At 41.7% G+C, this 12109-nt stretch overlaps 1 protein-coding gene across 4 annotated transcripts; it reads right to left on the bottom strand.

Moving 5' to 3' along the window:
• Nucleotides 1–305: 305 nt before the first annotated feature.
• On the bottom strand, nucleotides 306–11596 carry LOC6736798 (lactosylceramide 1,3-N-acetyl-beta-D-glucosaminyltransferase A). Of its 4 annotated transcripts, none has more exons than XM_016170869.3 (4): nucleotides 11459–11596; nucleotides 10796–11060; nucleotides 1844–2779; nucleotides 306–1659 (listed from the first exon to the last, which is right to left on the bottom strand). In XM_016170869.3, the coding sequence occupies exons 3-4, from the start codon at nucleotides 2681–2683 to the stop codon at nucleotides 1198–1200; spliced, it is 1302 nt and encodes a 433-aa protein (XP_016030444.1). In that variant the 5' UTR covers nucleotides 2684–2779; nucleotides 10796–11060; nucleotides 11459–11596; the 3' UTR covers nucleotides 306–1197. The 4 variants fall into 4 exon arrangements, with proteins under 4 accessions (XP_016030444.1, XP_039149187.1, XP_016030442.1 ...); XM_039293253.2 differs by lacking the exon at nucleotides 11459–11596 and having other exon boundaries at nucleotides 10796–10844; nucleotides 10923–11434; XM_016170867.3 differs by lacking the exon at nucleotides 11459–11596 and having other exon boundaries at nucleotides 10796–11434.
• Nucleotides 11597–12109: the final 513 nt, after the last annotated feature.

The following is a 12109-nucleotide window of genomic DNA, read 5'->3' as shown; positions in this document are numbered from 1 at the left end:
TATATTAATTTCATATGGTCAATAACTTTAAACTAAAACTTTTGAAATACCCGCCAACTTTTCAAATAAAATTGCGGACTGGGCTGATTGATATGATTCTCATACAAGGTAACTAGGGCTGCTATAAAACTTAAATGCATTATATAGTTGCTTCGCTCTCTCTTCCTATTGTATACTGCTTTCTTGAAGTCTATCAAAAGCTGCTTGCAAGAAAACGCAGTCCTTCTCTCCAGTTGTTGAACACTGCTTGCAATCGTTCAAAGCAGTTCATTCAAATTTCAATTTAAAATATTAGAAACAAGACGTTAGTTTTTTGTATGTATGTATTTTGAAATGACTTTTATATAATTTCTGACAAACTTGAACATTTAATTAGTTTTATTACACATTTATAAATTTCATTTGTTACAATTTTCGTTCGTTCATCGTTTTTATCGTTCTCGGACCGTACAATTTGCTATTTGTTTTTGATATTTCATGTTAACGTTCCTGCCATTTCTGTTCCCACTTATCTTATTAATTAAGTATATCTGACTAAATGTAATGCATATGCAGATTCAGATTTTCCATTAATTGGCTTTACTGGAATTTTGGGATGAAAACGATAAAGACTGTTTGATAGCTTTAAAATACAAACATTTAAAAAAAATAGGTAATTTTTATTATTTTTTTCGTTTGCCCCTACGTATATATACTTTTTAATAAATATTTCCGTCCATTGTTACGCGACCTACATCGAAATCAATATTTGGTTTGGTTATTCACTGATTTCAGCAGTTTTCAATCATTTTATCGTTTATTAAGTACTATTGTAGTTATCTTAAGATTTAAGAGTTGTGCTTAAGGTTATGCGCTCCGTTTATTGTTGCCGCTGTTAGAGTTTGGTGTTCGTATTTGATTTAGTATTTGGATTTTCGGTTATCTATTGGTGAGCGATTCGCGTTGGATGTACATGACTATCAGTAGAATCCTTAGATTAGTTACGCTGCATATGATACGAATGATTGTAGGCAGGTGGTTGGTGGTTCACTTGACTTGCAATGTTCCGTTTGTATTCGTCTCGACAAAAATGCTACCTTCCATTAATCAGCTAACATTAGGGATAACTACGAGTTAATACTAAGGCTTAACGAAACCCTAAAACTGAACAGCCAAAGAAACTAAACGTAATCAATCCATCGAGTGGTGCCAGTCAAACTAGCTGAGGCCGGTGGAGGTCGTCTGGGCCGCCTCGGAAATGTTGGCACTTGGCACAACGGGTGCGGATCTGGAAGCGGAGGATGCGGATGAGTAGGCGGGTTGTGTGAGCAGTGGCCTCTGAATTCTGTCTAGCGACATCTGCCAAATGGTCATGCTTTCGTCGGGTTTAATCGCGTGATTTGTGAAGAGGAACGGGGGATCCTCAAGATCAGCTCCGCCGCCGACCAGGTTGCGAACTTCCTTCTGCTCGAGGTAATGCTTCAGCGGGGTGATCTTGCTGCCCGTTTCCTCGGCCAGGATCCCTGTGATGAGTACGTCGTCTACCCAGAAGTATTTGGACTTCTGGGCCGCCTCGTACAGGCGACGCACCACTTCCGGTGCGTAGACAATGGCCATTCCGGGACAGTATTCCGGATAGAAACGGTTCCGGTACTCCTTGTAGGTCACCCGCCATTTGGACTGAAAATTAAGAAATCATAGTTATTTATGGACTTATGCACATTCAGCCAGTACTCCTCGATAATATATCAACATTTTTATTCTTATCGGACAATTGACAAAGTAGCCAATCTTCTTCAGCGATAATTGGTTTTTAATTATTTTTTAAATTATTGTCTGGTAAAAATGTTTATGAACTACTTACACGATATGAACGCTTGACCCTCGAATAACGGACGGCTCGGCAGAGCATCAGATTGGGATCCCGGAGCATGGAGTACTCTGGTAGCGAGGGAGTCGCCAAGTACTTGACCAGCTGCGGTGTGTTCATGAACACATCGTCGTCCACCTTCACCAGCAGCTGGGCATGCGCACACTTCTCGTTGAACCACTTGAGAGCCATGACATGCTTGTAGGTCATGTTGCGATAGGCGTCTTTGAAGTTCCCCTGGATGAGATCGCCGTGCAGGTGGTTCTCGCGTCCGAGGAACTGCTGCCACTTCCCGCTCCTTCTCCCGCTCACTCCGCCCACCAGGAAGTAAACCTTCAGCGGCGTCTGGTCTATATAGCTGCGATTCGCCCACGTTTCTCGGATGATCCGGCGCTTTTCGATATTGCGCACTGCCGAATGGACCAATATCAGGGCCCGGACATCCTTATCACAGGCGGGCTGGTCTATCAGATAGACGAAATTGGGCAGATCCATGAGGTGCATGCTGCTCTGAGGCGGCGTGGGCGTTTGTGACGCCAAAGTGGGGGGCGTGCCCATGGGGTGGTTATCGAATGTGTTGCTAACTAGGCTACTATCATTACTATTACTAGGTGAGCGACTAGGCTGGTGTATTTGGTTTGGTTGGCTCCTGCTCCTCCGCAATCCACTTTTGGCACTCGTTGGCGGCTGGGCGGTGCTGCTGCTGCCGCCACTTCCGCTGAAATCGGCGATGATTTCCGCTTCCAGCATCGGCGACTGCTGCACACTGACCAGCCAGATGACCAGGCACAGATTGATGCAGATGATCAGCATGCACAACGATCGCTTGTCCATCCTAGCGGCTTCTAATTGGATCTAACTCTATTTCCGGACACCTCAGACGGTAGCGTTTTCTGCGTGCCTTGGCCATTTAACTCCAGATCCAAGTGGCTGCAACGGCACAAAGTTGAGGAAAAAGAAAACGGTTAGTAATCGCCCACGGAATTGCCACTTAAAACCCACTTCCCATCAGGTTATCGCCGGTGCGATAATCACCCCAAGGCATTAGGGCAATTGGCTGCCGCATGACATGTGGCCAATTTTCTAAATGGCCAGCAGCAGGTGTCAACAGGTCGCACATGATTAAGTGAAGAGCAGTCTTTCTATCCTTTGGAGAAGTTCAATGAACTGACGTCATGCTATTACCCAATCGATGCCAATAAAACGCACCTGCCATAACTCATTCACAGCTAGATGATTTCCCGGGGACTTCCAAATGGGAACTGGTATTAATTTTTTTTTTGAGCAGTTTCCTTTCGATAATCGAGAGTGAAAAGTGCTCAGAGATAAGTTAAAATTATTGATTTATTGGCCAAACTTTTGATTGCTTTGTCAACATCGATAATGGAATTCCACGAACCTGGGCACAACTTTTTGTGAATTATACTACTGACAACTGAAACGGTGACGTCCTACGACTGAATTCTTATCAAAAACGAGTAGGTAATCGTTATGGTAGTAAATACATGTTAATTGCCTGTACTATAAACGCTGGCGACTTCTTCGGCTCTATCAGTTTTAGATACATACAAATGTGTGGCCACCAAACATGGGTGTTATCACTGAAATCCCAAAATCTTTTTAGGTACACACTTTTAGGTCCTTAAAGTCGGCAAATTGTATAATTATCTAATTATACAATTTTTGGGCCAAACTACTGATAAGCACTTCAGCTTATGTTTTTTTGAAAAATTGGAGTACATTTTATCAAAACCCCTTGTTTATGTTGTTCTTACCTATACTTACTACATGTAACCGCAATAAGAAACGTGCGCGATTTATTACTGTTTTGCAATAAAAACGTTTAGAAGACTTTGAAAGTGTTGCAATTACGTTTATCTTATCAGCCCTATTTTTTGTAAAGCTATGATTACTTTTGGGACAGAAAATGGCTTTTAAAGTACTTGAGAAAGCTTTCTAGCAGCTCAATCGAGTTTAACCAATAGAATTATTGTTATTGTTCAACTCGATTATGCATACATATAATATGCAGTTTATTGAACTTTATAAGATTCGACTTTTAATTAAGGTTCAACTTCTGCCACATCGTATATGTATATGCATATATGTACATACGTTTCTGATATTTTCGAAGGCAACCGGAAGACGCACTCATGCACATGTCCGTAGATAGTGCGATGGAACACAGAAGGAGCAATTCTCCAGCCTCGAGGCAAAAAGGCAGTCTGCGGTTTTCCCCAGTCACGTATTCGAGTAAACTGTGCGCATTGCAATTGAAATACGACGTACGACGGCTCCGTGGAATATGGAAATGGTCTCTAACTAAGGGTCACTCGCACTCGGCTGACTATTATATCTGGCTCCGCAACTCTCCCGAGGGACTTTATTAACCAACGTTTGGAAACGCTCTCGATTAGATAGCCAGCCAGCCCGTTGTTTTCGATAAGATTACTTGCCAAATGCCAGATTGGTTGTGCCCCTATTTCGTCCAATGATTAGGTAGTAGGTAATCCACATTTCATTGCTCCCATCGAAAGCGTCTCAAATTTGGGGCCGTAACGTCGCCACGTTCCACACGCGAAGCGATATAAAAATTTTATATTTATGTAAATTTACCGATTCACAATAGTCCTCCATAGACATGGTTAATGGTAAAGACCTGTACTAGATGGTGATTAATGTTCGATGGTGGCACGCAATGGTTGTCGTGTCCTTAGACTTTTGCCACGCCAACTAACTACAAACACCCAGATCTGGCGCACTTGTAAGGCAGTTAGGGTTTAAGCAGCCGGATGCGACGGCCTCAAGATATGCAAAAACTAATTACAACTGAACCTTTGACCTTAGCCAGCTGTGCGCGGCACAAGCAGACTTGGCCAAAAACGAACGGCAACAAATACTTCGTAAGCAGCCAAGGCCAAAGTGCAATGCAAAATGGAGTTTGGCTGCAGTTGTGACTTCTAGGGTGGTGGTTTCATCACACATTGACTGCCAGCAGTCACGACATTCAGGTTGTTAAGGATATTAGAAATAAGTTGAAAGTACAATACGAAACACATTTTCCATGTTTTATGTTCACATTTAAGTGAGGCGACATTTTTATTCCTCGCGTGTTGTATTTTAAAATACTTTTAAAAATGAAAAACCATACTCATGGTGTATAATGTGACTTGATCTAAGTATCTCATATTCAATTAAGCTCAACAATCAATCGATTTTGTATATGCGTGCCACGCTGACCTTATCTGGGTCATTAATAACAGAGATAATTATCTGGCGGTGACCCCAGAAGGGCCCGGAGGAAAGTCATCTTCATAAATTATCAGACTGACCTGCACACCGTGACATTGCTGTGCATGATATGAATTCAATTAGGCAATTGCTTTATTAACCTTTGAACTTACTCTGCGATAAAGGCAAAAGAAACTATCCCCATATGAAATAAATCATAAATATTTATTATTGTAAAATGCTTATCTTATACGTTTAAACACTCCTCGTGATTGCCGCCCCTCTTTGTGGCAACACTTTCCACATACCTCACCTTTTTCCATTGAGGCACTCACACCTCTCGTGAACTTTACGAAAATAAGCCTAGACTATGAAATGTAGTCGTGGTTTTTTCTATATATATATGGGAATGGGCTTGTGGGGCTGGGACGTCTGCCAAAGGCTGGCATTTTGCAGTCGATAAAATGCCAACAGCAACAGCAACGCCGAATAACTTTTTCAAGTCGAAGGTTAAATTTTATCGTGGCCCGAATGGGCAACAAAAACGGTGGCAGCCACAATGGATGGATGGATTCGCCTGCAGTTCGGGCCAGGCGTCTTCTATTGTTTATCTGGTTGGTATCGTATCGGGCTTTTGATTAGTTACCCAGCGGCAGGGAAGCTATGGGTTGGTTGGCGGCGCTTTCATTGAATGGCACTGGTTGCAGGTTGGCACTGCAAAAACTTGGCTGCTGCCCAAAAGCCACTTTGAATGCCTGTCAGGTTGTCCCTTGTATATTCACTTGCATACAATGCAACTTTCACGTGCTGCAAATGCGATTTGTGGCAATTGCCATCAATCGGGAGTACAATATTTATATACATCGAGCAAATAAATACGATATGAGGGCCATCACAAGCCATAATATCCATTATTCCGACTCATTACAAGGCAAGCGGTAATTAGCGAAAAAAAGGTAATAAAAAATACTTTAAAATATTGCAAAACAAACATTGAGCAGAAAATTGCAGTTGAAATTAGCAGTCGGGGGGTTGCCTTATATGCGAAGTTACATATACGCACCAATTGAAAGTGTGTGGAAAGTGGTTGGGTTTTGTAAGTCTGGTTCTGCTAAGCAGCTAAAGATTATTTTTTAAGCGGGAAAAACCACTTTATGTGCGGATGGCTTTATAACCGGTTTTTGGCGTTGGCAATTGCATCGCCAGTCACGTTAGCTTAAAATGATTGCAATTTGTTTTTGTTAAACAAAGAAAGAAATACAATCTTTCAAAATATTCACTCTTAATAGCGAACTAACTAGCCATCTGGTTTTTAAATCTGCCGTTTAAACGCCCCTAAATGCAGCCTGTCATTTTAATCTGCAATACAAATTCATGAGAATTTCAGTTCAATTCTAATATTCAGGTTCACCCGATGACTAATATTCACTAGCAAAGGCATTCGCACCATTCATTTGAATGTGAAAAAGTGCTATTAATTGCTCGGAATTTTCTCAAATTGATGCGGGGCTATTGTTTACGCACCAAAGTGTGGCAACTTCTGGGAAACGGAGGCACGGATACGCGCCCAGCTGGAGATCGTACATATATGTGTCACTGTAATCTGAGTTCATCTCGAGATCCCAGCGAGCGTTGCATTCAGCACTTGGCATCCTGCCGCCGCCGCCGTCAAATGGGAGTCAAGAACTCAAGCATTAAACATTAAAACCCCGCCGCCGGCCAAACAAATGTCCCTCACATGTTGATGCCTCACAAATGTAGCCATCCATGTGCGCCTACAAGCATATGGAGATTATGTACACATGCTACATGCAGACACACTTCGAGAAAACCATTCGGATGCAATCAATTTGATCGAGAATTCTGGTGTCAAGGTCTGACGAGTTTAGTATCAATTTATTCTTAAATGGTCGAATTTATTTCTGTTAATATTATTTATTTAGCAATTGTATAATTACATACAGTTTAAACCCCTAATTGTCGTTTTAAATAGATTTTCTGAGTGCATGCATCAAGCTGAGAGCACCACGGAAAAATCGCCCTGTCCCAGATGTCGAAAAATGTGAGTCAGCAGCGGCTTGAAGGAGTTTGAGTTTCGCAGACTGGCGGAAAAATGGAATAGAAGAGGAAAAGTGGTAGGAGGCCTAGGGAAACCCCAGACGAGTTTTCTGCTGCCAACATGCCGCAATTACAACATGCTGAGGGAGTTTTTCTCAGCCGACAACCGAGTTTTGCGGTGCAGTGCGGCTTGTTTGTGGGTGCAACTGCATAGGCCGGCAGTTTGCAGTATGCAGTGCAAACTTTTCCCATTTTCAATTCCATTTCCATTTGTCGTACAGCACGCACACTCACGTGGGCTAACAAATTGCGGGGCAATGCTGAATAACGATGCTAGACAGATATTTAGGCGAATGCAACTTAGTGGGGGTGTGGATGCCACTTTGGATTGCAATTGCAATCGCAATCGCAGCCAACGGATGCGGATGCAATCTGCCCGAACCTCCGAGGCCTTATCCGCCGCCTTCTCTGGATTTACGAGCTCTATCTTGCCCAATTCCTGTGGTCTGCGGCTTGGGCGTTGGCCTCCACTCGCAGAAACTGATCCAAGTCATCCCAACCTGAGTTTCATCTTAACCACTGCCCCATCAAACAAAGTTTTCTTTGGGAATGAATGTTTTAATGTTTTTCTAAACATATTTACTGAGAATTTATAGTCGAATCATACATTTTAAAACTAAAAACAAACATTTATATATTTTATTTTATTTATAGTAAGACGCAGTTTCCTTTGGTTGTATTGCACCCCAGTGCAAAATTAGTTTCCGCGAGATAAGCAGCTTACAATGTGGGAAATGAAATGTCGAAAAGGAACTTTAAGAAATTCGGGGTCATTTCTCGCAGTGTATAGGCCCAAGCCCATAATTAACTCATCCAGTGCAGCCTGCGGTTGTAGAAAGTACATAGTTGCATGTATTCGTTATTCAGGACACGGATGGCGAAGTTTCCTGTTTTGCACATAAAGTGCAGGGCATTACTCATAACCCCCGATGCAGGGGATCATATGAAGTGGGCGGGGGGTGGCCGTATGGCGACGACAAATGCATTCAGCTCGATTGAAGGACACGACGGGCTGAGTGACAAACCGGCGACCCCGCAAATTGGCAATTAAAATAGCTTGTGCTGCAGTGGCGGGGAATAAAAATGCAAACTAGAGGAACCACGCCCAAGCCGAGGTCCTGCCTACTTTATGGACTTCCTCTGCAGGGTTGGTCGCTCCCGTTCTCTAGCACGCTAAATAACTTATGAATACATATTCCACGGCGGCGTATGAAAATTTAATTAAGCGCCTCCTTTTGTTTACCTTTTCACGGGCCAAAGTCCGGTTTCGGTGACCCGAACAAAACGTGTTTTCTGCACGCACTCTCAGCGTTTCTTTGGGACATTTGGACATTGGGACTCGATAAGGAACACACTGCACATATTTGTATTTCAATAGGCAAACTAAAGAACATTTGGCAAGGGAAAAGCAACTGGGCGACGCCTTGGTGGGCTCACTGAAGCAGACAATCGAAATGCTTGTGTGGTGACTCAGTTTTCTTTGGGGTTTGGAAGTTCACATTTCTGCAAACTCGCAATTTGCACTTATGCAAATTTTTTGCTGATCAAAATTACAACGAACTTTACAAAGACGATCATGGAAATTTTTTGCTTGTCTTGCACCAACAATCAAATCACATTTCCAGTATTATGTATCTCATAAATTTAAGTTCTCCTGCAGTGCACAAATTTAGCGGATGTCTGGTTTCTATCCATTTACGCGCAATCAAGAAATTCCAAATACTTGCAATATTTATAGAATGTATCCACACCAGCAAATGCATGTACGAGAAGAGGGGCACGAGTATGTATTGTTTAAATTAAAAGAACAATTTGCATTATACAAACATAAACATTTAAAGTATTTTGGTATGCCTTATCTAAACAAATTCACAATGGAAATAAGTGTTTGGAAATTTTCTCGATGTGCAACCAGCGCACAAAAAATAAACAATTATCTGATTAATATTATATTTAAATGAAGCATTTCATATGAAAGTATCACATGAGGGATCACATGATTGAACGGAATGGAATATTATGTTCGAAGATACAATATGCTTTATACACAAACTTCTGTGGAAATCGCCAAATCATCTATGGAAATGCCGATTACTTTTAGCATATCTCAGAAAATCATGAATAATAGTAATATGTGTGAGTCGAGTGGAAAAACCTAAAAGCATGTAGAAAACAGATGAAAGATTATGTTTGTGAGACATAAGAATGTATTTTCACAGATGTACTGTTTACGATCGCAAATCACTCGAAATTCGGGTTTTAATAATGAATAGCAGTTCGTACGTGTCGAAAATTTTTTGGCGCGGCATGAGGGAGTAAAAGAGAAAGCAAAAAGCTGAAAACGCTTACGTTGACGTGACGTTACGTCGGCGGAGAATCTCGGGGTCACTGTACGGACCAATAAAAGTAACACCGCCGACGTCTAACGCTTCGCACCGCCGGTTATCAGTGGGCCAGAAGGCGCAAAGGGGCGAAAAGCGGCGACAGCAGCTGATACGCAAACAAACAGCCAACAGCAAAGCGAAGACAACGTTATGTTAGGCCACTGAAAAAAAAGCGTTAAAGCCCATTCGACAGAGACGGCCGATCGAGGGGAGATGCAAGTGGGAAAAAGAGAGAGCGAGAGCTTCTCGCGGAAGCTGGCGCAATTAAAAATCAGAGCTTCGCCAACGAGCATGTGATTGAAAATTTAAAGCGCCAATGCAAACAATGAACTTCAAACTGAACGGAATAAAAACGATATATATTAAATGTTAATTTAGAGTACACGTGTTATATGCCTATTATTATTATTACAATAATCACAAAAAAAATCGGTCTAGATCCAAAATATCGCTCTTGGAGATATGGTGCTATCTTGGTGGGACTCGAACACAGACTTCTTAGCGACTTCTTCTTGAGATAACAAATCTATTGAATATGTAATATGTTGCGTACATATGACTTGATTGGTATCAGGACAAATTGATATAGAAATGGGTTATTTTTATTGATAAGCGGTGTATCGGAACTAGTGAGATTTCCACTGTACCTAAGTGATGAGGTAAACACTCTCTCAGTCTTGGGCAAACATTCAAATGGGAGCGAGGCACACAGAGAGATACGAAGAGGGAGACGGAGCGAGGCGGCACAGTGGGACAGGCCAAGGACAAGGAGCTGAAAAAGGCGAAAAGGAGCAGACGAGCCAAAACGGAGGACGACAAACAGGCATGCGTGCCACTGTGCCTGAACTTGTTCAAGGTCAGTCCTCAGCGACAGCGACGTGCTAAAAAAAAGCGAAGAAAATTCATGTTGGAAAAAAGCACAAAAGAAGAGCACACAACAACAACGCCTCTTAAAGGCGAAGAAAAGAGCGAAAGAAGAGATAGATGCGTATATAAAATAACAACAAAAAACGCGACCCACACATGAAAGAGAGCGAGCGAGAAAGCAAGTGTCCGCCCCCGCAGCAACAATGACAACAATAGGATGCTGTTCAATGGTTGCTGATAAGAAAAAGGAAAAGGCAAAACCCCTCGAAAGCAGGAGAGATAGTATCCAAGTACTCTCATAATTAATTTCATACATTTTATGCTTTTTTTATGTATTAATATTTACCTGCTGGTTGTTTGCCTGGCTGCTTCCTCATTAGCCAGTCATTCGAATCCTTGCGAGAGAGCGAGGGAAATGGCAACAAAGGTGCGTTTTTAATTAATTTCCATGTGAAGCACTCACGCACACTTACACACACGCATCGCTTTGGGTAACAGTTCAAAAACGGAGTTAGAGCGAAAGAGACGCCAATTGGGAGTGCTAATTCAACACACACGCGCACGCAGCACCGAATTTGTATAGATTTTTGGCATCAATTTGTTGTTGGCATCTGGAATAAATTTACTTAACTTAACAAAATTTTCAAGCTTGCACACAAACACACCAACACGAACACCTATACAGACGCGGCGAAAAGAAATGCAAAAGGAGATGAAGAGGAGGAAGAAGAAGCAGGCTGAAGGATGCTGGGCCTGGATTTCTCTTTCCTTTTTTTCACTGCCCAAAAAGGCGTTGACAACGCTCTTATTCACTTTTAATTCGTTTAACGATGGTGTTGTCTGACTTTAATTGTTTATGCGCTTGGGGTTTTTAAGACAAACTCAAAAATAAACGGAATAACAGCCGCCACTCATCCAAAAATTCTCGGCGCGGCTACTGTTCACTTATCATGTCATATTTTCCAAATGATTTGAAAGGAAAAGCCAGTATTTTAGACAATAAGTATACCAGCGAGTTATCAGCGACGTGTGCAATTTTTATGCATTTTTTTTAATATTTTAAGTGGAAAATAAAACACAGAGCGTTTCAGAGGGCGCTAAATTGTTTTTTGCCCGTTCGGAACTGAGTAACTGAGAAGCGTAGCGTTATTACCCGTCTTTTTCTTCTTTTTTGTTGCTGCCCCGTTTGAATTTCTCTCGCGCTGTTACCCGCTCTCAGTTGCTGTTAAGGCGGCGAAACTCACTGTTATATTTGACAGTGGCGTTGTAGTTAAGGGCAGTAAGGGATTTGCATTCATACAATTTTTTAATATTCAGAGCTTAAGAAAACTAGTTTTTAACAATATTTTTAACAAAAAAATTTAATAATATTAGCATTTGTGGTATTAAAATATATGTTAAAGTATATAATTCCAAAATACGCCACTTCCTGTATACGCCACTGGAATGTTAACTGAGAGCGGGAGATAGGGATGGAACACAAGCATCGACATGCGTTTAAAATTTGGGGTGACCATTTCTATCGCTTACTTATCTAGCTTGTCTAGATTTTCAAGATCCATCTGCCCACAATTGCTATCGATTAAAGTGCATCGGCTCAGTCGCCATTCGCAAGTTTTAAGTTAAGTTAACGCAATGATTATTGATTCAACCGATAGGA

Source organism: Drosophila simulans, chromosome 3L, assembly GCF_016746395.2.
Source record: "Drosophila simulans strain w501 chromosome 3L, Prin_Dsim_3.1, whole genome shotgun sequence".
NCBI classification, from domain to species: Eukaryota; Metazoa; Arthropoda; class Insecta; order Diptera; family Drosophilidae; genus Drosophila; species Drosophila simulans.
The sequence above is the reverse complement of the archived record's forward strand: the minus strand, read 5'-3'. Positions and strand labels throughout refer to the sequence as shown.

Excerpts from the sequence above, each read along its gene's own strand:
- LOC6736798 (XM_016170869.3), bottom strand. The coding sequence starts at position 2,683 with ATGGACAAGCGATCGTTGTGCATGCTGATCATCTGCATCAATCTGTGC. Across the intron at positions 1,660-1,843 it reads GGGTCAAGCGTTCATATCGT|TCCAAATGGCGGGTGACCTA; the intron begins GTAAGTAGTTCA and ends CTTAATTTTCAG.